At 37.7% G+C, this 23,960-nt stretch overlaps 1 protein-coding gene across 1 annotated transcript in view; it reads right to left on the reverse strand.

The window, feature by feature from the left end:
- Positions 1-23,960, reverse strand: part of PDZRN4 (PDZ domain containing ring finger 4) — a 350,675-nt gene that overhangs the window by 22,472 nt on the left and 304,243 nt on the right. Inside the window, exon 6 of the mRNA XM_070410418.1 lies at positions 1,321-1,419. Within this exon, the coding sequence (XP_070266519.1) occupies positions 1,321-1,419 (99 nt within the window). The remainder of the gene's footprint in view (positions 1-1,320; positions 1,420-23,960) is intronic.

The raw sequence follows: 23,960 nt of genomic DNA on the forward strand, positions 1-23,960 counted from the left end.
TTCTTTTTTAAAAAAATTATCTTTAATGTTGAAAGTTTACAGATGTCCTCTTCCTTTTCCCTCTTTGCTCCCTCCCCAGGCCTGCACCACACTATTGTCTGTGTCCATGGGTTATGCATATATGCATATAAGTTCTTTGGTTAATCTCTCCCTGCCTCTCAGAGATTCATCAGTCTGCTGCATGCTTCAATGTCTTTGGGTCTATTTTTTTTATCAGTTTATTTTGTTCATTAGATTCCACATATAAATGAGATCATATGATATTTGTCTTTCTCTGGCCAATCAGTACATTTTTTGGTAAAATGATAAAGAGTAGCATTTACATTTATAGAGCTGCATAGTTTTCTAAGTGCATTAATTACATTATCTTTTACATTGTCTAAACATCTCTTTAGAAACAATGAGATAAGCATTGTTGTACTAAGTTTCTAGCTGAAGAAGATGAAGCTCAGTAAGTCAGGTAATGTTTTCAAGATCATGGCCAAGAAAACTTGGAATAGCAATTAGTATCTAGTCTACTTTCTGCGCATATATATATATATATATATACATATATATACACACACACATATACACACATGTACATTTATTTATACATGCATATATGGAGGATTTAGATAATATATACATGTACATATGCATATATACATATATTTACATAAAGAGGTGATTTTTAATCTTAAGTATATATAATTTAAAAAATCATACCTTACCACTTCTCATAAAATGATTCTTTTGGGAGTTAAAAAAAATCACCTATAATAATAAATTTTGCTTCACAATTTTTCAAAGTAATTAACACGAAGGGTGTTTCACATTCAAGTACCTCATTTTTTAAATAGTAATTAAGGGGTTGCATAAAACAAACTAATAGATGTATGCCTTGAATATTCAAATTTATTAATGCTGTCTGCAGAGTAAAATATGTGATTGTTGTGAATATTAGATTTAGAACAATTAGTCAATGCTATTGTTAACAGCACTGATAGAAGACACAGTGGAATGGAAGGACAAATGTTTGCTGATCAAAAACTTTGCTTCACTTTCTGCATACTTATGGGCATTTATTCAAACTTAGACAATGTTACTATTTTTGCTTTTTTCCCTTACTGGGATTCTGTGGTGAAAATCTGCATTAAACAAGCTGACAATAATTACATTACTTGGGCAACATCATTTACTTTCCTAATTGAAAGTGACAAGTGTTGGAACATGGCCAATTCTTCACGTTCAAGCCTCCCAAGGATTTTCTCATGGTGAGTCACTTTACTCCATTCCTCACAGTCTCCCTCCCTGACCTCGCTCCATGGCCTTTCTTACCTCGCTGACATAAATGCCGGTGTCTTCTTCATCATCCGTGCGGTAACAGACTGTCAGGCCCAGCTTCTCTTGACTGCTAACACGACACAACTCGACCTCCTGAGAAAAACGTACGCACAGTGACATTTATCTCAGAGAGGAATCCCACAACAGAACAGAGAGCTCACGGATACTCTGAGTTTCCCTGGGCTGTTTTCATGATTGCCCAACTTCTGAAATTAAGTTGTTACCAAAATCATCAAAATAGACCTTCAATGTTCATTTCTATATATTTAAGCCAACGTTTCCAATGTCATTGTATAGTTGGAAATGTGCATTTTTTGCATGAAATCATAAGCTTAAAACCCCTTAGAAATCACACAATGAAGTATAAGTAAATGTGCATACATTAATATGATGGAATCAATAACATATTTGAGAATATCCAAGTAGATGGCAAAATGTTCATTAAAATATTGAGAGTCACTGTGTCTTTATTTGCATTTTAATAAAAAACAGTTCAAATAAAAAAGACTATATTAGATTCTACATGAATTCTTCTTTTGAGTTCTACCCAATAAGATAATAAGCAAGAATTTTGTGTGGCTCAGGTCAAGGTTTCTATCATTTGGTAGAAGTTCTCGCCCTTGAGATGAAATGGGTTCATCCAGACTGCAGGGAGAGACCCATCAACAGTCATGTGGGCAGAGGCAATGACTCAAAATGCAGCAGTAAATGAACAAGGAAACACATTTACTGAAACACATGGCTAAGAGGCTTAGAAAGTCAGTCCTTAGGTAATGTATATTGAATCTATTTCCTGATTTATGTTCAGCAAAATAATAATAAATTTCAGTGTATTTCAGTTTTATATAATGAAATAGACTTGTACTACTCTCGGCAGCAGATGACTTTAGGATAAATTGCATAATTCCAAGGACTAAAACACAAATTGGAATTCTCATCCTGGAGCACCTGTTCCAGTTGGATGGAAAATATAAGGCCCTTTAGTAAATCACCCGATGAGAAAGAACAAAGTACATTTAAATAGAAACTGACGTCTGGATTACGTGTCTAGAACTCGGGCCCCGTGGGAACTGCAAACGTGCCTGTCTTGCTTACTGCTCCTTCTCCACGGTCTACAGCAGGGATGCACTGAGGGCGGACACTGGTTGAAGGGTGATTGCTTTTATTTCAAAATCTTCCTAAATGCTTGCAACTTTCTGTGAAATAATAATTACGTCATCTTTCCTCTTTTTTAAAATAATATTTTTTATTGATTTTTAGAGAGAGGAAAAGGAAGAGGGAGAGAGAGGGGGAGAAACATCCATGTGAGAGCAAAACATGGATCAGCTGCTTCCTGGACGCCCCCTACCCAACCAACTGAGCCACACCCGCCAGGGCAGTATTGCCTCTTAATTGAAGGCTGATTGTGTGTGTGTGTGTGTGTGTGTGTGTGTGTGTGTGTGTGTGAATGAAAATATTTCAAAGATTGATATTAATAAATAATCCACCTAACTGTCTATAATCTGAAATAACTACCAGGACTAAATAAAGAAAAATTCACTTTATTTTAAACAAGAGGATACTTCCCAGTATATTCTGCATTACATTTGAAGTAGCCTCCCTTTCAATTTTGCATTTCAGTGAAGTCTTTGTCTTTGAATAATAATCATTTATTTTAATGACATGCTATAAACCACAGGTAAATCCTTAGCAAGGGTAAACTATCATAAGCTCCAGTGACCAATAATTTCACAGCTAATATGAAATCAAATAAAATGGCAATCTCCTATCTTGAGACATGCACTTCAAATTGGTGAATTACATAAAACAATGAATGCTGACTTTCTAACTGGTGGGCAAATATACTCTAAATTACATTACAATGATTAAAAAGGGCATGGTGTATGCTGAACAGTAAAGAAAAAAAGATGAAAAATCTTTTCACCTAAAGGAAGAATTGGGGGGAAAAGTGATATGATTTGGCACCAGAAGCAAAAAGTAAAACTGAGCAAGGATATTTTCACAACTGGCAATAATTAATGCCTCCAGAGGGAAAGACTACTTGACTAAAACTGGGACATTAGGAAGGAATTACCACAACAAAAGAGCTCCAATTACAGCAATGAAGTACACAGTTGAGGAGTAAAGAAGCTTGTGATTCCTAAGAGGACTACAAGGAAATCTAAACACCCATAAAGAACTGAGATTGGGACCTTTAAATTCAAGCAAATGAAGAGCCTTCGTTAAAAGCTGAAATCCATTGACTTTTAATGTCCTGCCAACAGCACAGGAGAAAGTCCCTTCCCGTTGGGAAGTTGTTTCCCAGGGGAGCATTCCTTTCCTGAGTGTGTTCTCCACTTGCTCAGTCAGTGGTGTGCCCTGGCTTCATGATTGTTTAGAAGATGCATATCAAAATACTTTCCAATAAAATGGAACCGATACATTAAAATAAAAAGGGCTGCCCAGCTGGTGTTGCTCAGTGGTTGAACATTGACCTATGAACCAGGAGGTCACGGCTTGATTTCAGGTCAGGGCACATGCCTGGGTTGTGGGCTCAATCCCCAGTGTGGGGTATGTGTTATGCCCAGATTTCAGGATCCCCAAGAGACCACCAGGGAGCCAGCTGTGTCCGATGCAAAAGCAAAGAGTCTTTGTTCGAGCTAACTCGAGCTCCCCCATGCTTGCCGATGCAGCGGCAGGAAGCAGAGAGAGAGAGAGAGCTTTGTGTGGAGTGGGGTTTTATAGGGGGGGTTGGAGTAAGGGGAGGAGAGAGGACTGTGGGCCCTGCCGATTGGCCAGGCGCAAGTCGGTGTCTTGTTACACAGGATGTGGTTGTGTCTATGGTGCGCATTTCCCTTGATTATCATTGGTTAGTTTAAAGAAATCCTAGGTGTGGCTAGCAGAGGCTTGCGCTTCCGGGAAGAAGCTCCTTGCTGAGCACATGGCTGCTGCCCAAAAATGGAGGATTCAGGGCAAGATGAAGGGCGTAGCCCTCACCCTTTCAGTATGCAGGAGGCAGCCGATCAATGATTCTCTCTCGTCACTGGTGTTTCTATCTATCTCTCCCTCTTCTCTCCTCTCTGAAATCAATAATAAAATATTTTTAAAAATTAAAAGGGCAGAATCTACCTTTTTTACCACAAATAAAAACATTTACCCAAGAATCACAGGGGAAAGAAGACTAAGATCCTGAGGTCAAAACAACTTTTCAATATTGTCATCATATTGGACCTAAGCGAATGGGTGAAACAGGTCTCAGGGTTCCCTACAGCACCTTTGTTTTCAACATCTCCCTTTTATAAACACTCAGCACCCTCAGAATTAATATGATCTTCCTGAAGTTCTTAAGGACTGCCTGCCTGTCTAGGTAGCCAGTGGTGTTTCAGGTGTGCCACCACGATTACCTGTCTGCTAAAAATATCTGGGGTTTGGTATGATCTTTCATTCTCTCAAAGGTAGCTCTTGAGTCATAAAGATAATTGATAAGTCCATATTTCTTAAAGGGATCATCATTAAAATTATTTAAAATGTGGGCCATCCAGGGGTCAATACATACTAATAAAGACTGAAAATACCAAGTTTTAATTCAAAAGACCAACTTTTTGGTGTCGCGATTTCAGGCTCTGAAGGAAACTCAAGTGCGATTCCCTGGATACCACAAACCACCACCGTACACCAGTCCCAAGTGTGGACCTGCATTTCTTTCTCTGGTTGAGAATGCCTCAGACACTACACATTTCATATTAGTACCCAGATGCATATGCTTTAGAATCAAAGTTCCTTTAATTGTATGACAAAATAAATAACACGCAGCTACCTGTAGAGCATGTTGTTTGCAGGAGGCAAGGGTGGCTTGGTCAAGCCTGATTCTCTGAAAGGAACGCTCGGGGACAGGTTGCATTTAGCATTCCCTTCACAGTGCACCCAGACTCTGATTTCTGAAGAAATAACCTCCGGTAATAGAGGATGCTTTCCCTAACAACGCCCCTACCTTTCCCCCTGTCACAGGGAAGCTGTTTGATGAAAGACATAAAAGTGAAATGCTACCTTCTGCACATTTTCTGCACGGAGACGATCCAGGGGCGTATACAAATCAAAGCCGAGCCGATGCTCCCCATCCATAAGTCATTCCTGACTGTGGTGGAAGGAGCACTTCACAGATCTGAGGAAGCTACATTCATTTTGGTTCCCGTGTGCTTTAAGATGCTATGTTCTGGGAATATGTACAAAGTCCCTTTAAAAAAATCAAATCATGGTATCTAATCCTGTGAGAAATTGATTATGTGGAGGTTGAGGGTGGAGCCTGAGATTGAAGTTAGAAAAGCTTGCTGTGAATCATCCTTCTAATCTTAGAATGACAAGAGGCGGGATTTTACATCCATCGGTTAGACGACAGTGCTGGGAAATGTATCTATTTTTTATAATTGGATCTAGGGAGAAAGTAGGAACTTAAAAAGAAATAACACTATGTTTGCTTTTGCTTTCCAGATAGGACTTTCTTGTTGGAGGAAGAACTGAGGCTTGCAGCTGCCTGTCACGGCTCTTGAAGCAAATTGTTTCTAAACTCCAAAGAGCTCAGAGGTCTGTGCCACAGAGGTTTTTCCCCTGAATGAGAAAATTCAGAGGCTGCTGGAACTACTCAAGTCTGGAGAAGAGCCAGAGCTAGACACGATGGTCACTGTTATTAACTGACAATCGTGGAGATGGGCTATTGTGTCCATACCTCCCTTTTTATTTCATTTGTTTTGCTGCTTTTTATTTATCAGACAACATATGGACTACTATACAAGTTAGTATTAATCACTGTCTGTCTTACATTTTGTATTTTTTAAAGATATTTTTATTGATTTCAGAGAGGAAGGGAGAGAGAGATAGAAACATCGATGATGAGAGAGAATCATTGATCAGCTGCCTTCTGCATGCCCCCAACTGGGGATCAAGCCCACAACCCCAGGGCATGTGCCCTTGACTGGAATCGAACCCGGGACCCTTTAGTCCCCAGGCCGACACTCCATCCACTGAGTCAAATCGGCTAAGGCCCATTTTGTATTTTTTAAAATATAGTTTTATTGATTTCAGAGAGGAAGCGAGTGGGAGAGAGAGATAGAAACATCAATGGTAAGAGAGAATCATTAATTGGCTGCCTCCTGCATGCCCTCTACTGGGGATCAGGCCACAACCCAGGTATATGCCCTTGACTGGAATTGAACCAGGGAGCCTTCAGTCCATAGACAGATGCTCTATCCACTGAACCAAACCGGCTAGGGCTTACATTTTGTATGTTGATTAGTAACTAGAAAAAAGCCATACTTAGATATTTCAACAAAATATTTATTTAAAAAATAAAATGGAAAATATGAAAATTTTAACCCCCACAGGTAAGAGAAGCCTAGATACTCTACTGCAGCAATTTTCAACCTTTTTCATCTCATGGCACACATAAACTAACTACTAAAATTCTATGGCACACCAAAACAAATATATATATTTTCCTTATCTGGCAATTAAAAAAACAGTATAACTTTGATTCATTCACACTGGAAGACTATTGTCATGTTGCCTGTTGTCATTTTTTAATTTGACAGTCTAAGGGAAAAGAGGTCAGTGCCCCTGACTAAATAGTTAGGTATTGCATATTTGAAAATTTTTTTGGTATACCAGTTGAAAATTGCTGCTCTGCTGTGAAAATATTGCTTTAATGTCATTATCTCCTGGATAATGAAAACCAGGTATAATACTTAGTGAGAAATAAATAATAAAATCCTAGAGTACCCAAATTGCTATTACAACACTTCAGGCCATACACCCCAACTCCAAACATTCATAACAAGTAGCTGCAACTAGTAACTAAGTCACATTTCATAGAGACATTAGGGTGAAAGCAAAAACAATGTGGCGAACACTAACATTTCTAACCCAACCCCTAATTCCATCATTTCTTTTTCAATTATTTTGTGGTGAAATGTGGGTAGTGTTTAATTCTCAAATACCTACCCTTAGACACCTTCTGGATTCTTTGGGAAATAAAACTGACACATTTTTTCTAGACCTAGGTGTCTGCTCCTCACTATGGGCTCCGCATTGCCTTAGGAAGCCATAAATTATTCATTTTGAATGAATTTTATACTTTAACAAAAAATAAATATCAATAATGGATGTCATGAGTTCTGGGCCAGGAACAGAGAATTTGGTGAGTGTGAGAGATGGTACACCAGCTTTGTATTGTTACTTCTTCAGTGCCAACTAGAGAATCAGGCCACTTGTCCCTTAATGGGCTTTCACCCAGTCCTGCTCTAAATCAAAGAACAAAAGCATGGGAGGCAACAAGGGAAATGCTTTTGTTTATATCTTCAGATAGGTTATTTTTTTCTATTTTGATTATGTATCTTTTGAGAAAATTGAAGTTGATTTTAGATATTAGGATCATGTGATTTGCCTTTGTAGGAATCCAGAAATACAGTTTTCATATTTGGCTTCTGAGTTTTTGTTTGTTTTTTAAGAATTTTTTTTCATGAATTTTTTAGAGAGAGGGGGGAAAAGAGGGAGAGAGAGGAACATCACTGTGACAGGAAACATTGATCGGCTGCCTCCTGCATGTCCCCCATTGGGGACTGAGCCTGCAACCTGGGCATGTGCCTTGACTGGGAATAAAACTGACAATCTTTCACTGTACAGGATAATGTCTAACCAACTGAGCCACACTAGTCATAGAATTGACTGCTGAGTTTTGAACAAACATTAAAATGATCATTTGTTGGCTTACTAATGGCATTGCTAAATATCCAGTCATTTGTGGCCAGATTTTGTGATTTATATGTTAGCTCCATCAAAATAGTTCAACATGCCATAAGCAATGTGTAGAATAGACTATTTCTAAAATGTCATTTCCACAATTGCTTCACTTTTAAAACATCCACTTTAAACACTCCACTCTCTGATCAGCTCAGATACTCTTGAATTCCCACTCTTTGCTCTTCCATTAGACCTGAAACCTAATGACCCTTCTAATTTTCACTATCAACAATTCTATTAGGCCTTCTCCTCTCTCCTTACCCAGCATGGAATCCTCAGTTAGTCATAATAATCTGTTATACACATCCACAACTCCCTTATTCTCTGCGTCTACAGTATCACTGAGTGAAGGGCCAGTCAATCACAGTTAAGTCCAACGATTCCCTTCCTGTATTCCTACCTGAGCAGCTGTGTAGTCCTGGAGAAAAACACACAGCCATGCTTATCACACTGATGCTTCCACTGTAAATGTGTTACCACTGTAAACTCATCACTTGTCTAGTTGTACCTCTTTTCTCAAATGTCCAACAGACCCTGCCCACTCTCATTGATGACCTCACCTCATAGTTCATTGGACACTGGTAGATAATTACCACCTCAACTTCCTATTCTCCCAGACTGATATTTCACACCCCTTTTCTCTGCTACACTGCCTTCTCTCTCTTCACTCTTAGATAATCATCCTGTTCCATGCTCCATGGAGAAAAAAAAAGTGATGAAATTGAACCGACTGCACCTTCCCTCCACTCAAAGTAGCAATCTAAATTCATCTGTAACCACCTCGCTGTCTATCCCTCTATTATAATAAAAGAAAGACACCCAATTCTTTCGCAAGGCAATGCTTCCCCTCATGCTTTATTATTTCTTTTTTATTTTTCAAGAGTTTTTCTCATGGAATTATTCCTTCTCTTTCTCTTGTGTCATCAGTTTGTCTTGTTAGATCATTTTCATTGCTATTAACCCTTCCCTCCCCCCAAATCATTAATAAATTCACATGGGGTGGCTAGGAGGAAATCCAATAGAGATGGCGATCAGCTCTAGGTTGGGGTTGTTGGAACAACCTAATGAAAGTGCCTTGGAAGAGATCATAAAATTGACCGTGGTGTTCATCAAAACCAAATTTCCAAGCAGAGAACCTCTCCATGAAAGAAGACAGAGGTAGGAAACAGCATGTTACGATAGAGGAGCTTTCGTAGGTAATGAGTATGAAGCTGAGGGTGTAAGATTTGAGTAGATGAGATGGCATGGTAAAAAATAAAACTGGAGAGGTAAACAAGGGCCATACCCTGGAAGGATGACCACAACATGTTAATTAAGTAACTTGGACTTTTTGCAAAAGTAAAAGAGGAGTCGCCGAAACCGGTTTGGCTCAGTGGATAGAGCGTCGGCCTGCGGACTGAAGGGTCCCGGGTTCGATTCCGGTCAAGGGCATGTACCTGGGTTGCGGGCACATCCCCAGTAGGAGATGTGCAGGAGGCAGCTGATCGATGTTTCTCTCTCATCGATGTTTCTAACTATCTCTCTCCTTTCCTCTCTGTGAAAAATCAATAAAATATATTAAAAAAAAAAAAAAGAGTCATTGTAAAGAAAATACAGCCTGATTTATAGTTTGGAAAGATGGCTTCAGCAGAAGCACAATGATCTTACTGGTTCTTATATTATTCTTTACTTTTCACCAGGGATGGAACATTCGAGGATTTCCAGGAGAAGAGTGTGTTGGGGTGGCAAAATCACTGTTGGGAATGAGAGAACCTGGTAGAAGCATGTTATGGAGGTAAGATGCTTGGAGACAAGAACAAGGTTGAGAAGCTAATGTTTGCTGTAATGTAAACGGAGTCAGGGTGATTAATACAGGACTTCAAGAGAGAAGGGCTTGAATTGAAAAATTTCTTGGTATTCTTTCCACCCTTCACAGTGAACTTAAAAAGAAGAAATAGCACACCGAACTTTTCATGGAAATACGGTCCATTCTCTGAGAGGCTCAAACATCTATTGCCATATTGATGGTGCTGCTTTTCACCTGGTCCTGCTGGCTATTGTATCTCCACTCCTGGCATCTGTAAATTGTCTTTTCTTTGAATTACTGAAAATAGCTTTTTCAAAAGGAAGTGTTAACAGCATTTCTTTGAGATTAGCTATGTGCTCTCCACAAAGTAAATGGTCAAAAGGACAGGGTGTGCCTTTGTGCCTTGGAAGTCCCTGATTCAATGACTGCACTTCTTGGTGACAGTCATTGTCATGCTTTTGAGCTGGCTATGTTTTCATTAAAGAAGATACCGTCTACTTTTGGGATGCTGTTTTAAAGTAAACAACAACAAAATAGTCCATCATTTTGAAGAGGCAGGCGTTTACTTGAGAAAGGTAAAATATCTATCCTTTACCAAAATATAAGGATCTATATAGACAATCCATAAGTATTCTGGGTGGCAAAATAAGCATTACAGAAGAATAACAGCAAAACTGAAACATTCACAAAATTATCCTCTACCCTGGCCGGGTAGCTCAGTTGATTAGTGCATTGTCTTGATATGCCAAGGTTGGGGGTTTGATCTCTGGTCAGGACAGATAGGAAAAATCAACCAATGAATGCATAAATAAGTGGGACAACAAATCAATGTTTCTCTTTCCATTTCTCTCTTTCTCTAAAATAAATTTTAAAAAATTATCCTTAAGAGTACCTTCAAGGGAATTTAGTAAACTTGGACTGAACTAGGTTATAAATATCAACATTGAGTGTCAAGCTATGCTGGTAAGGGTTATCATTATTTTATTTAATGGGTAACAATGTCATTGGCAGCCATCATTTTTGGAATACTGGAAGCCCTGTTAAATATTTGGCAAAGAAGTTGAGACACTGCTTGCCCCTTGAGATGTAGGACATATGGGTAGGGACAAAGAAGCAAAAAAGGCAAAATGAAGAGACAGGGTTGCAGTCTAATATAAGTCTAAGAAGGAGTATATTTAGGTTTGGTAGGATTAAGATCGCTCCAAAGGGCACAGAGTTTAGGAGGAATAGTTATTGTGAATTTGGGCTAAAATTTAATGAAAGGAAAGAATGTGGGCCATGTTAACAAAAACTACTTTTTGAAATTCAATGGAGATATTAATCTAAATTTATCAAATAACATTCCATTTATTATGCTTCATGTTGGGTCAGTATATTAACATGCAATAGACTTTTTGCGCATGAACAATAGTGTAAATATACTATTTGCTTCATAGTGGGTCAGATTAATTGTAAAAGTCATACAAACACTACATTACAAAACATTACATAGAATAAATCTGTGTTCTGAAAGTGGATCAAAGAAAGAAATGTTTCACATTATTATATTTTATACCCAATATTTAAGACATTGGTTGAAAATATAATCAAATAATGAATTAAATTATTTTCTTGTTACGAAAATCCATAATATTGTCTGCCTTACTATGATCATCTAAAAATATGGTACTCTGTTTCAGCATCTGACAGTCAGTAAGAATCTTGATCCACAAGATTACTACTTATTAAAAGATTCTGGCATTCCACATCTCAAAATTAATATCACAGTGTAAAATCACAAATCTCTTTGTAAATACATAGTGATTAATTGTAGGTAACTAGCTGATTCCGAATTCATGCATTATACCATATTTGGTAGGTTCTACATTTTGCCCCAGGCCATGAGCCCCAAGTGTCCTAAGAGTTCATTTGATAGCACAGATTTCAGATTTTTCTGTCTCTTCTTTTTGGAGCTGGCTCTCCTACTTCCTTTTTAATGCCAGTCTATTATGATACATGAAATGCACTACATCCTTATTGTACTGGCAATAAAATTCTAATAGCATGCATTACAACCAATTAGTAGACCTGAATATCTCCTGATCTGATGAATGAGAAAGGAGGGTCTACATTTATCTATTTCAGATATTAGACATTGAATTCCAGACTAGGAGACGCCCGAGTTTATGTTAACACAACAGAAATTGGTCAACCCCCCTCAGAACTTCCCTTTATTTAAAAACCATTCAGGAACTTTTCCAGCATGTGTTATTAGGGAAACACAAAGGCAAGATTAACAAAGTAGCAGAAGAAGGGGAAATAAATAAACCTGTTGACAAGATGAACTTTATTTCCATCAGCTGGTTACTGGAGCAGGAAATACAGGGTTTTCTAATGAAGTGCTGGGCTATTATTCCAAGTTTTCTCTAAGCTCTTTCATAGTGGGAGGTGGGGAGCTTTTCTCGTGGTCATAATAACAGGAAGAGTACAAGACTTTTAAACCAGTCAAGATCCCATAAATGTCATAAAAATTGTCCCACATTATTTTTTCCTATTCTTTTTCCTGTTTGGTAAAGTAGCATTTTCATACAATTAAATAGTTTCACATTCCCTCATAGATATTTCTGATCTAACCAAGGAAACTAAACACTAAAATAGATCTATTACAAAATATAACAAAAGATAAGGTTATAAAATGTGGAACTAAAAGCTTTGTGTTTTACTCAACATTTTTACCTTTTCTTCAAAACACTCAAAATATCTGATGAGGTGTTTTTTGTTTTTGTTACTCAAGAAGCGATATATGCATTTTAAACATGCCCAGTCTTAGAAAGGAGAAAGTTCATTTGGGGGAGGTACTGTACATTCTTAAGTTCTACTGAAGCTCCCTCAAAATGTATATAACATTACTTAAAGGCATAATTGCATGTCTGCATATTTTCTAAATTTGATCAGGGCTCCTTATCTGTACCCATAGCTTCATAATTAAAAATAGACTGTAATGTTTATCACAAATATTATCTTATCATGTGAGCTTGTAAATTTTCGTAAGAATATATATATATATATATATATATATATATATATATATATACACACACTCTCACATATGTATCGATATATTCTAGATAGTTTAATTTCCCCAGTGACTGGTGCATAGGTATGTAATTGTGTTTGTATAATCTGGATGCCAACTTGTATCATCTTAAAGGAATTTGAGTAGCATTTTATGATCCCGAGATAGATAATTAAATACAATAAATAATCAGGTTAATTTTAAAATTTTTATTTATTTAACATATTTATTTATTAAAATTATTTTACTCAACTATTTTATGTATTGCTGTTTCCTTGGGCTTTTGTGGAGAATGCATGCTTCTCTACTTGCTACTAACAAGATTAGTCTGATCATTTTGGCCACTTGAAAAATAATTTCAATCATTGCATTATGTATTATGCAGCCTAGTATGGTAACTACATAAGAACATGAATCATCAAAATTAACCTGACCTACATCAGCATCTGTTCACTACCACATAATTTATAATAGCAAAGTATCATAAATGCCCTCTATGTCCAAACTATCAGAGTTCTTGAATACTAGTAAATAAGGGAATAAGTAAATGGTGGGTTTTATGACTCTGAAGAACTTTTACAATATGAAAATGATCATGATAAACACTACATAATAAAGCAGCACACAAGTTTACATAACATATAATCTCTCCTCCTCTCGTCCCTTTTTTTTTCAGTCTTCTAATCAAAGAAAAATTCCTGGAAAAAAATCTGAGTAGTTCACTCCAGTTGCTGTTATTATAATGATAATTCCTTTCTTTTTAAATATATCCTTTTATTTCCAAACACATCTTCTGTGAGCACTTACTTAGAATCAGAAAATAAGCATTATTTCAAAATACAAATATTAATTATTGAAAAAATTAATAATAAATTCTATGTATGTTATGAAGTTGCAGATCTCTATTCCTTTCCTTCTACTCAATCATTTTTTTTACTAGAAAATATTGACTAGAAAGCAAAAAAAATAATGTAATTTGATCAATTCAGTGGAATGAGAAGAAACTAAACACAAATGTCAAAAAACCACTATGTGTGAGTAAGAAGCTCAAGTGGCTATACAGGCATTTCTCACCTAATCCAGGAGCAACAGAGAAAACTACTTAATAGAATAGAGTCTTTGGAAAATGAGGAGTAGTTGTCTTGAGGCCTTATCTAATAAATAAAGAACAACATGCAACCCTGGCCAGTTTGGCTCAGTGGATAGAGCACCGGACTGCAGATTGAAGGTTCCCAGGTCTGATTCCGGTCAAGGGCACATATCTCAGCTGCAGGCGACCCAGGTCCAGTAGGGGCATGTGCAGAAGGCAACCAATTGATGTGTGTTTCTTACATCAATGTTTCTCTCTCTCTTTCCCATCTCTTCCACTCTTTCTAAAAAAATCAATGGAAAAAATATCCTCAGGTGAGGATTAACAAACAAACAAGAGAACATGCAGGCAATGAATTCTCAATGCCTGAGAGTCTGCAATTTCAAAATGTTGCATAGTTTTAAAATATTATTTTGTCTTAATGTAAAGGAGATATACATGCTAAACCTCAGTTGTTTTTAAGCCCAAAGTACAGCCAAGTGTTACAGTGATGGAGTGCCGGTGCCTAAAGTTCTCTGCGCTTGTACTGGGGCCAAATCTCTACATGATGAACAGGTCGGAATTAAGGTCTCTCTACAAATCTAATCATCTTCCCAACCTGACTAATGATGTCACCATTGTGCTAATCAACTAGTTTAAGTCTTCAGGATTACCTTATAGTCTCCAACTTTGGCTTTTTTCCAATAATTGGTCATTGCTTACAAAATTATTCTTTCTATTCCTTCTGTTGTTTTACTAATTTGGTCCTCATTTCTCTTCTCAACCATTTCTAACCCTCCTGAATCCATCTGGACTATTACTGCTTGGTTAATTTTCTTAATATCCTAAGGATTGTCAGAAGCTCTGGGAGGATTTTGAGGGGTGACATGAGGAACCCTAAATACTATAGGAGAGTGTACAGCCAGAAAGATGCTATATTTTAATGTCTGCTTTTTAAAAAAAAATCTAAAAATAGGCATCTTCTAAGGAAACTGGGTAACTGTTATCTGTGCATTTAAAATGGATAATAGATATTAATACCGAGGGCAGAGATTATTTCTTTTACCTTAATACTGCATTACATGATATAAAAATAAATATTGCCTGAGTGAATGCAAAACTCCAACAGAACTCCAAAAAACAACTTTGTGTCTGACACTAGGTATTAGGAATACCACTTTTAGAAACAAAAGAAGGCACATGACTTATCGTGTCACTAAAGTGCTGTTCTAAAAGTCTTCTAATACCATTAGGTGTATCTGAATTTAACTCAATATTTAATCTAAGACAGGCATGTGTGTGAGGGAAAGGGCCTGTGAGAGCACATGTGTCCATTAATTTATAAGGGGCAAGAGACGTATACTACAGAGACATAGCAATTTCTGCACACACGAAAATCCAGAAAGGAACCCTCTGGAACATACACTGGCCCTACAAGACTCTGTCCTTCCTCCTTGCCATGCCACTGCTACCCAGCACCCCAGGTAGTCGCTGCCTCTGAGTGCTCCCGACTAAAATGCAGAAATTCTGCAAATTACTTCTATAACGGGCAATGGAGAGAAAAACGAGATAAAATGCAACACAGGAAAAGTCAATTTGAATTCTATAAAATGTTTTCTAATGATGGAGTCTATTAGGACTTGGAATGATCTCAGCAGGAGAAAGTGAAGGCCGTGTCACGAGAAGGACTTGAAAAATCTCAGTGGAAACCCGGTTTTAACTGTCAATCAGGCACACATCGGCAGGAGAGGAAAGGCAGGGCCATTAGAACATTCCAGGGTTACCACCATCATTGAAAACTTATGTGTGACAGAGAAAACCTTGTGATTTACTACCGTGTGCTGGAAGGGAAAGGACACTGTCGTCTCAAAGATTCATTCTATTTGCTTTCTAGGGAGGGAAATCAGTGTAACCTTCAAAATCTGGTTTCCTAAGTAAACAGTGTGAGGCAGGAGGGTCTAGCAAGGAGAGGCAGCGGGCTGCCTGCCACGAGTAGCTGTCCTAACTACTGCACGCATCTCATTTAAGGAAAACGTTCATTTGAAGAACCTTCAACTTTCCACCGTGAATGGAAGCTTTGTTCATGACCGCACCGTGGGCAGACCACGGTCCTGCTGCTGCTCCCAGATTTCAGCTCTTTCTTTCCCAGATTTTGTGAGCAATGTACTCATGTACATGGATAACACAGTCCCATTTGCAAAGAGGAAAGAAAGAAAACATTTATCGTACAGAACTATACTGTAGACTTCTCTTCAGTGCCTCGTGGTCCTCTGAGACCTTCATTTCTTTCCTTCACAAACGCAGACAAAGTTTAAGTGCCTGCCTGTGTATTTCATTTAAAAATACCAGCCACTCCATTGTTTAGAACTAAGTCTGTTTCATCAAAAAGAGGCTCCTAATTCCTCAGATACCTTCCATGCATGAGGTAATGAACATGCTAGGATTTTAGAGGTACGCTTCACAGTCATCCCTTGGGTTTTTCTATTTCACAGAATTTACTACCCATTTTGCTAAATGCCTAGAGAGAGCTGGACAAGCTCACGCTTTCTCTGTTAAAGCTCCTGAAACCCTTAAGTTGTGAAAACAGCCTAATGAAAGGAGCCTCCTTATCCTTCCCCTGCACTCGCAGACTATTCTGGAATGAACGTCTCACATAGGTAGGCATAGCCTCGATGTGTTTGGGGGCTATTTGGGAGAAAATAGAAAAGTCTCGAAGCGAGACAGACCGGTCTAGAGGTAAACAGGCAGCAAGCGCGGGGAGCGCTGCCATGACAATCACGCCTGCATTCCCTGCTGTCGTCTCACTTATCAATTCTGACAGGTGACTGTCTTGACTCCCTGGAACATTTATCAAAGAGGACAAATCGTGCGAGTGTCAAGCTTGCCGGAATGACGATGGTTAGTGGTTGACTATAAAGAACAGAGGGCTCATAACCACCTGTCATGCAGGGGAAAGGTGACAGTCTACCTAAATAGTTTTTTGTTTATTAAAAAAGAAAGCCATTTAAAAAAATGTATTTGAATCTATACCATTCCCACCTCCTTGATCCAAGTCCTTTTCATTTCACTCCTGGACTGTAAAAAATGGCGCCTAATTTGTCTCTCTTCTTTGGGTTTGGTTCCTCCAAATTTGTTCACACTCTTACAAAAATGGGTCAATCAGGGATACCAACCTGACTCCATCACGCCTCTTTTAACATGGTGTCTCTCTGTTGCCTGTAGTATAAAGCTCAAGTTTCTATTATGACATAAAAGGCATTTCCTTATCTGGCTGCTCCATGATTGTTCAGCCTCATCCTGTATCTTTCTTCACTTCTCAAAACGTACCGCCCAGGGAGTCTGAACTACCTGCAGATCCTTGAACCTGCTGTGCTTGCTGGTGCTCCACAAGTTTGCAACTTGCTCTTGCTTTAGATATCTGCTTGCTCGAAATTCTTCTTAGGTAACATGTGCTCTCTGACTATTCCCCAGAGAATTAGTCACTGGTTTGTTTCTCTGGCCTATTTGTGTATTTTATTATTCTATAGGTCTCACAGTAATGTAATTATATATGTCTTCCTGCTTCCACATCTAGACTCTGAGCTGCTTGATGGAATAGAATCTGAAATATCATATTGCTCAAAACTATTTTTTTCTGAATTTATCTGAACGCCCATGGCTATCAGAGAGCGAAAAGGAAAATATGCATCATAGTAGAAGTGGAAGTCATTTCAAAGTCTTTGGGTCTAAAAGAAAATTTAATGTAATATGAAAAAAAATGTAAAAAGCCTGCATGTGTAATCATTTATTGTGGAATACCATGATCTGTGTTCGCCTACAGAAGGATAGAGAACTTAAAGTGCAATACTCTTTTCTTATTTTGTTCCAGTTTTTTGAGGTATTAGTGATATACAGGAAATTTTAAGGTATAAAATGTGATGATTTAATATACGTATATAATGTGAAATGATTACCACCATGAGCTTACTTAACACCTCCATTCCCTCACATAATTGTGTTTTTATGGGGAAACCATTTAAGATATTCTCTTAAAACTTTCAAGGATATAATACAGTATTGTTAATTATCATCATCAGTAGATTCCCATAACTTATTTATCTTATAGCTGGAAGTTGTACCTTTTAACCAACATCATCCCACTTGCCCCTATCCACAGTCCCTGGCAAATCCCATTCTACTATTTCTTTGATTTAATTTTTTTTTTAAGATTCCACATATAAGTGAGTACATATAGTACTTGTCTTTGTTTGTCTAGCTTATTCACTTAGCATAATGCCCTCAGTCCATCCACATTGCTGTAAATGGCAGGATTTCCATCTTTTCTATTGTATGTACCAGCATGGACCACATTTTCTTTATCCATTTATCTGTCAACTAGAGGCCTGGTGGATGAAATTTGTGCACGGTGGTGGGGGGTGTCCCTCAGCCCAGCCTGCGCCCTCTTGCAATCTGGGACCCCTTGGGTAGGGTTCCTAGGCCTGGCCGGTGATCAGGGCCTATCAGGGCTTTCCTTCCCCTGGCTGCCGGCAGCTGACCCTGCCCCCGCCGCTGCCACTGCTTGCCATCTGTGCAGCGCTGCTCCCCAACCCTCGCCACTCGTTGCCTCCCTCTATGGGTGACAGGCATGGGTACGATCACTTGGCTGACCTGGGCCTCCTCTGTGGGGCAATTGCTGGCTGGCCCCGCACACCCACCACAGCATCGCTGGCTGGTAGCCAGGGCCTCCCTCTACTGGGTAATCGATCATGGAGCCCCGTGATCGATCGCCCCACAGAGGGAGGCCACGCCCACCCAGCTGGGGCTCTGCGATTGATTGCTGCGCAGAGGGTGGCCTGGCGCCAATCACATCGCACCTGCTTTGGCTGGCCTGGCGGGCGCCAGTGCATGTCATAGCATGGTCGTCTGGAAGGTTGTTCGGAGGGTCATTCTGCTGTTCAGTCGTTGGGTTGATTTGCATGTTACACTTTTATTATTATAGATGGACACTTAGGTTGTTTCCATGTCTGGACTATTGTGAATAATACTGAATGAACATGGAGGTACAGATATCACTTTGCAATACTGATTTCATTTCCTTTGGATATATACCCATAAGCAGGACAGTTGGAGCATATAATAGTTGTATTTTTAACTTTTTGAGGACTCTCCATACTGTTTTTCACTGCTTTTCAGATTGGAGTTTGCACCAATATACATTCCCAATAACAGTTATTAGGGTGCAGTTTTAAGTCAAAGAATACAATTTTATATAAAGTTATAAAACTAAGGACTAAGATGAGTTTTGCATGAAGGGTATACGAAACTTTAAAAGCAATAAAACACTTAGTAATTTAGTAAAAATTAAATTTTTACTAAAAAAATTCTTTAATTTGCAGGGATTTATCTTTAATAAAAAAAATCTAATATTGTGCTAGGTCTTTCCTTAATCCTCTAATTTCCAACAATTACCAACTCTTCAAATTTGCCTCTGAAATATATGCTTCAGATCTATCCCTGTCTTTAATTTTCTGTTACTCCTGCTGCTGCTACTGCTACTACTGCTACAACTAGGGCTATCCTTACTCCAGTCTAAAAAAAAACCCTTAATACTTTATTCATTTTATTTTAAGAACACACAAAACATTATTTGACAGACATATACTGAACACATACCTAATGAGAGACATGCGAAGTTGGAAGAAAGGAGCCAAAAGTTTAACGGGAGAAACTAACATACATTGATGCTGACATAGACTATCATCTCCTCTCCTGTTCCAAACCCTAGAATGTATAAGAAAAGTGGTTTGAAAAAATCACAATGATGCTTTAAAACAAGAAAAGGAAGCCTTGGTGGATTGGAAACTGTGAGAAATTTCAGGAAGGTGAAAAGCAGAAGGGATTACATTAAAGTTCAAACAAGAGAGGATGAGAACCAAGGGGTTGACTGGAAAGCAACACTGAACCAGCAAGGCTCTGAGCTTGGAGCTCCAGACACATGGAGGGGTGGCGGTGCAACGTGAATTCCTCTTCCAGCTCCATTTCCCCTGCCAGCTCAGAACACCAAGAGCCACAGATCCGCTTGCTTACCCCTCCCCTTAACCCTAAGAGATAAGGCTGTAGTAGCCCCAATCTTAGAGATATGAAATGGAATTAAGTCTGGGTAGAGCTGTCATAAGATTAGGAGGTAAGGCAGGGAGTGTTAGGGAGGCCAAGGAAGAAGAGCATCTCAAGATACAGATGGCTAACAGCACCAAATGCTGCTCAAAGGATAAGCACGTAGATGGTTTAACTGGATTTGGTCACTCAGTTATTAATTTTCATCCTCAAATTACATTTTAATGGGCTGAGAAATGAAATGAGATCTTCAAAAAGTGGCAGAGAATCAAAACATTCTTTTGAGATCTTTAGGAAAAAAAGAATAGAGAAGATCCAAATAGGCTTCATTCTAAGCATTTCTGTTTAAATAAAGGACACATGTCTATTTGGGCCTGATGTGACACTCAGATTCTGTTTCCTTGTGGGAAGCTCAGAGTTGATGTTTCAAGTACTTGTACTTAGACCTTACAATCCATAAGACATAGAATTTCTCTCCTGAAGTTGCATTTACTTCTTTCTGCTCAAGTGTTCTCAACTCAAGGTGATAAAATTGAGACTTATAATGGTTAAATGATGGAATATACCTATATTTATCTCTATCTATATACCTCCCAGCCATTGTATTATATGTGCTCATATACTATCTCATTTAATATTAGGAAATATTTATTATTAATATTCTCTTTGCACTGATGATGAACTGAAGGCTCAGAGAGACCACACAGGTACTAAATAGTGGACTTTGACTTGGGCTTATTCCAAATACACCTAAATAAAAAATTTCTTTCAACCAGAGTGCTATAATAAGGCCTTTATTTGTTGGGAACACAAATTTTGAAGGGTTGTCTTGCAAATTAATGTGTAGGTATTAATAAGGAACAATAAATAAGACTTCGTGAAGGCAATTTATTTTATATAGATGGAAAACAAGCAAAATAATGTGGGTGTCAGAAAATATTCTAGAATCTTTTTTAAGTAATTGAGTATCAGATCGCCCTGCGTTATCATGTTCCAGACATCTACACTTTGTTTCATGGCTGCTATACAATTATACATGTGTTTAAGATCATTACAGAAAATGACAGGAAATGACTCTAAAAATAATGTCTCCACACCTGAGAGAAGTCCCTGAGAGAACATATGACTTTCACTGCTTTTGACAGATAAAAAGAATAGAACTGACTCTGGAATGATCAGTCTGGTTTAGAAATGGAATAATGCTAATACATTTTCTTCTATCAGAGTCAGCCAGTAAAACTAATTGAATATTCACATGTGCTGCCACCTATATGAATTACACTTGGTCTGTGAACTTGTTTACCCATCCAACATTGGGTTTTATTGCATTAAATTAGATTACTAAAATATTTAAGGTGGATAAATCCTAAAGCACATCATTTGAAAAATTCAGACCTTGAAATTAACACAGAAGAAAGCAAGCAATGGGAACGCTAGCGGTCATTTGGATTATATGAAGTAGAGAAACACAATTTTGGAGTCTCACCAACTTTCACTGTGAAGGGAGAGATTTTCTTAATTTCCGTGTATATCAGATAGGAAGTAGTTACATCGTTCCTAACTAGAAACAGAAGTGTCTTCACTCAGGGACTCACAGTTTTCCTTTGAATTTCCCAACTAAATTGCTCATATTTCCTTAAAGGATAGTCAAAACTTTTGTTTAAAAGGATTTACCACTGTGTTTATATAGCAGGTAATCATGTATAAGTCAATGAAAGGAAAACTTCTTTAAGGATTATGTGCTTCCTGGCTATAAAAAGACTCAACAGCTGTTCATGGATCCTGCAGTTACTCATAAACATCCTCTTGGAAAAGCGCTGCCCTTCCAATGGGTATTCAGGAGGTTCAGACCTTTCTCATAAGATACATCACAGGTAATCACACTTTGTAGATGTGTTAGTTTTAGTGTGGTTATCCGAGGAAGGTGCAATATTATATACTCTTGACAATTATACACTCTAGAGAAGAACACATAATCAATTACATGCCTAGGGGGGATCTTCATAAGGAAATGAGTAATGATTATTTATTACTTTAATAATCATAAAGTCTTTTTTTAAGAGAAAAAAGAAATTCTTGTCGAGCACCTTTATCATTCTTGTGATAGCTAAATCTTTTAACCTTCATGGTTTGGTTTTTACTCTCCTCTGTCAAAATCATGTGTGGTTCCATAAGCTTCTCATGGTTCAAATTCTACCATGTCAAAGTTTTCTTAATTCTCTTCTGTCTAAACACCATTTAATTGTTGTCTTTGTATCCAATTTCATTTTAAAGTTCTGCTTCTAATAGCCCTTATTATGACTTGATTACTAAAACTCCTTTTGTATTTGAAAAGAGAGCACTTACAATTCTCCTAATAGAGAGCTGGCAGACAACTCTGGCGGGGGGTTATATTGTGAGGAGGTGGAGGAAGGTATTGAGCAAAAAAGGTAAAAAACAGAAAGGACTCATGGATATTGACAACTGTGGTGATTTCGGGGGTGAGAGAGAAGGAAATGGGTGAAGGTGGAGGACGGTATGGGGGATAAATGGTGATGGAAAATAAAGAAAAAATAAATCTAAAAATTAAAAAAAGAGAAAGTACATACTGTTTTTACTTTATTTTCATAATAAGTAGGAAATTCTTTTTCTGTTACTGCTTTCTATACAATCTTTTACTTCCTACTGGGAAGAATATGTGGCTTTAAAACTTGGGCTTCTCAGGAGAGTGAAAGAATAAATGATTTTAATGTATTTTACAGAATAAAGAAAAAGGTTATAGATTTAACTGTCAACATTTTGCTACTGAAAAACAAATAGAAACACGAAAAGGGAATATCTACAAGAGGGCAAGAATAATAAAATGAAAGCATGGGCAAAAGAGTGTTTGTGAGACTAGTCACATTTTAACTCTGGCACTGAATAATTTCTGCTGTAGACCTCCACCTCACATCGGCCTGGGTTCCAAAACAATGGCTTCTATAACTTGCATTAATATAAGTACCAACTCATATTGCCTTAAATATCTTGTCCTAAGAGAGGAAATCTGGTCAGTTTTGTGCCCTTCATCTTCACATTTTCCCAATCTCTTCTGTTAATGATGACTATCAGTGCAGATTATTTCTTGTTGTATTTCTAAATACTACTGTCCGGTGTTTCATCTGTAAACGTCAATTACTATTAACATTTTTCTCTGAGTTTCAAATGAACTCAAATATTTATTTGCTTCATCACTACATTCTAAATGCCCTACTAGACTATGAAGAAGCAAAGTCAGAGGCTTTGTAATAGTGTCTGTGTGTGTGTGTGTGTGTGTATATGTGATATTTTAGTCATGTTTACTACAATAGGAAATAATAATTTCTAATTTTAGCTAGAGAAAATTATGATTCCTTAATATTTAATTTGAAGAATAAAACAACTGATGAAAAAATGAGAGCATCTGAAGAGCTTTAGCTCTAAATCTCCTTAAAAACGTAAACTTTAGCCTGCAATTATATTTAAGATTTAGTCATTGCTTCAATCATTCTACTATGTACTTGGTACTTGAAAGACAAAGATACATAGTACGAGGGCCTCCACACTAAAGAAGCTTAGAGACTTCTGGGGGAGCCCAAAGTGAGAACAAATAATAATACTACAATAAGGCAAGGGGAGAAGGATGTGGGCACCAGAAATCAAGACCTAGTGCTTATTTAAATAAATAACTAAAATAATATCTTGTGATTGTCAATTATTTAACAGTTAAAGCAACATTTTTATCTCCATGCTCTTATTTCTACCTCCATCGCAAAGTCAACGAATCATCAATTTACAAAATAAGACAGCAAATGAAGAAGGTAAAAAGGAAGTGCAAAACAGCCAGGATGCAATTAATAACA

Source organism: Myotis yumanensis, unplaced genomic scaffold, assembly GCF_028538775.1.
Source record: "Myotis yumanensis isolate MYYU_CA2020_CCGP unplaced genomic scaffold, mMyoYum1.0.hap1 SCAF_3, whole genome shotgun sequence".
Taxonomy (NCBI): Eukaryota; Metazoa; Chordata; class Mammalia; order Chiroptera; family Vespertilionidae; genus Myotis; species Myotis yumanensis.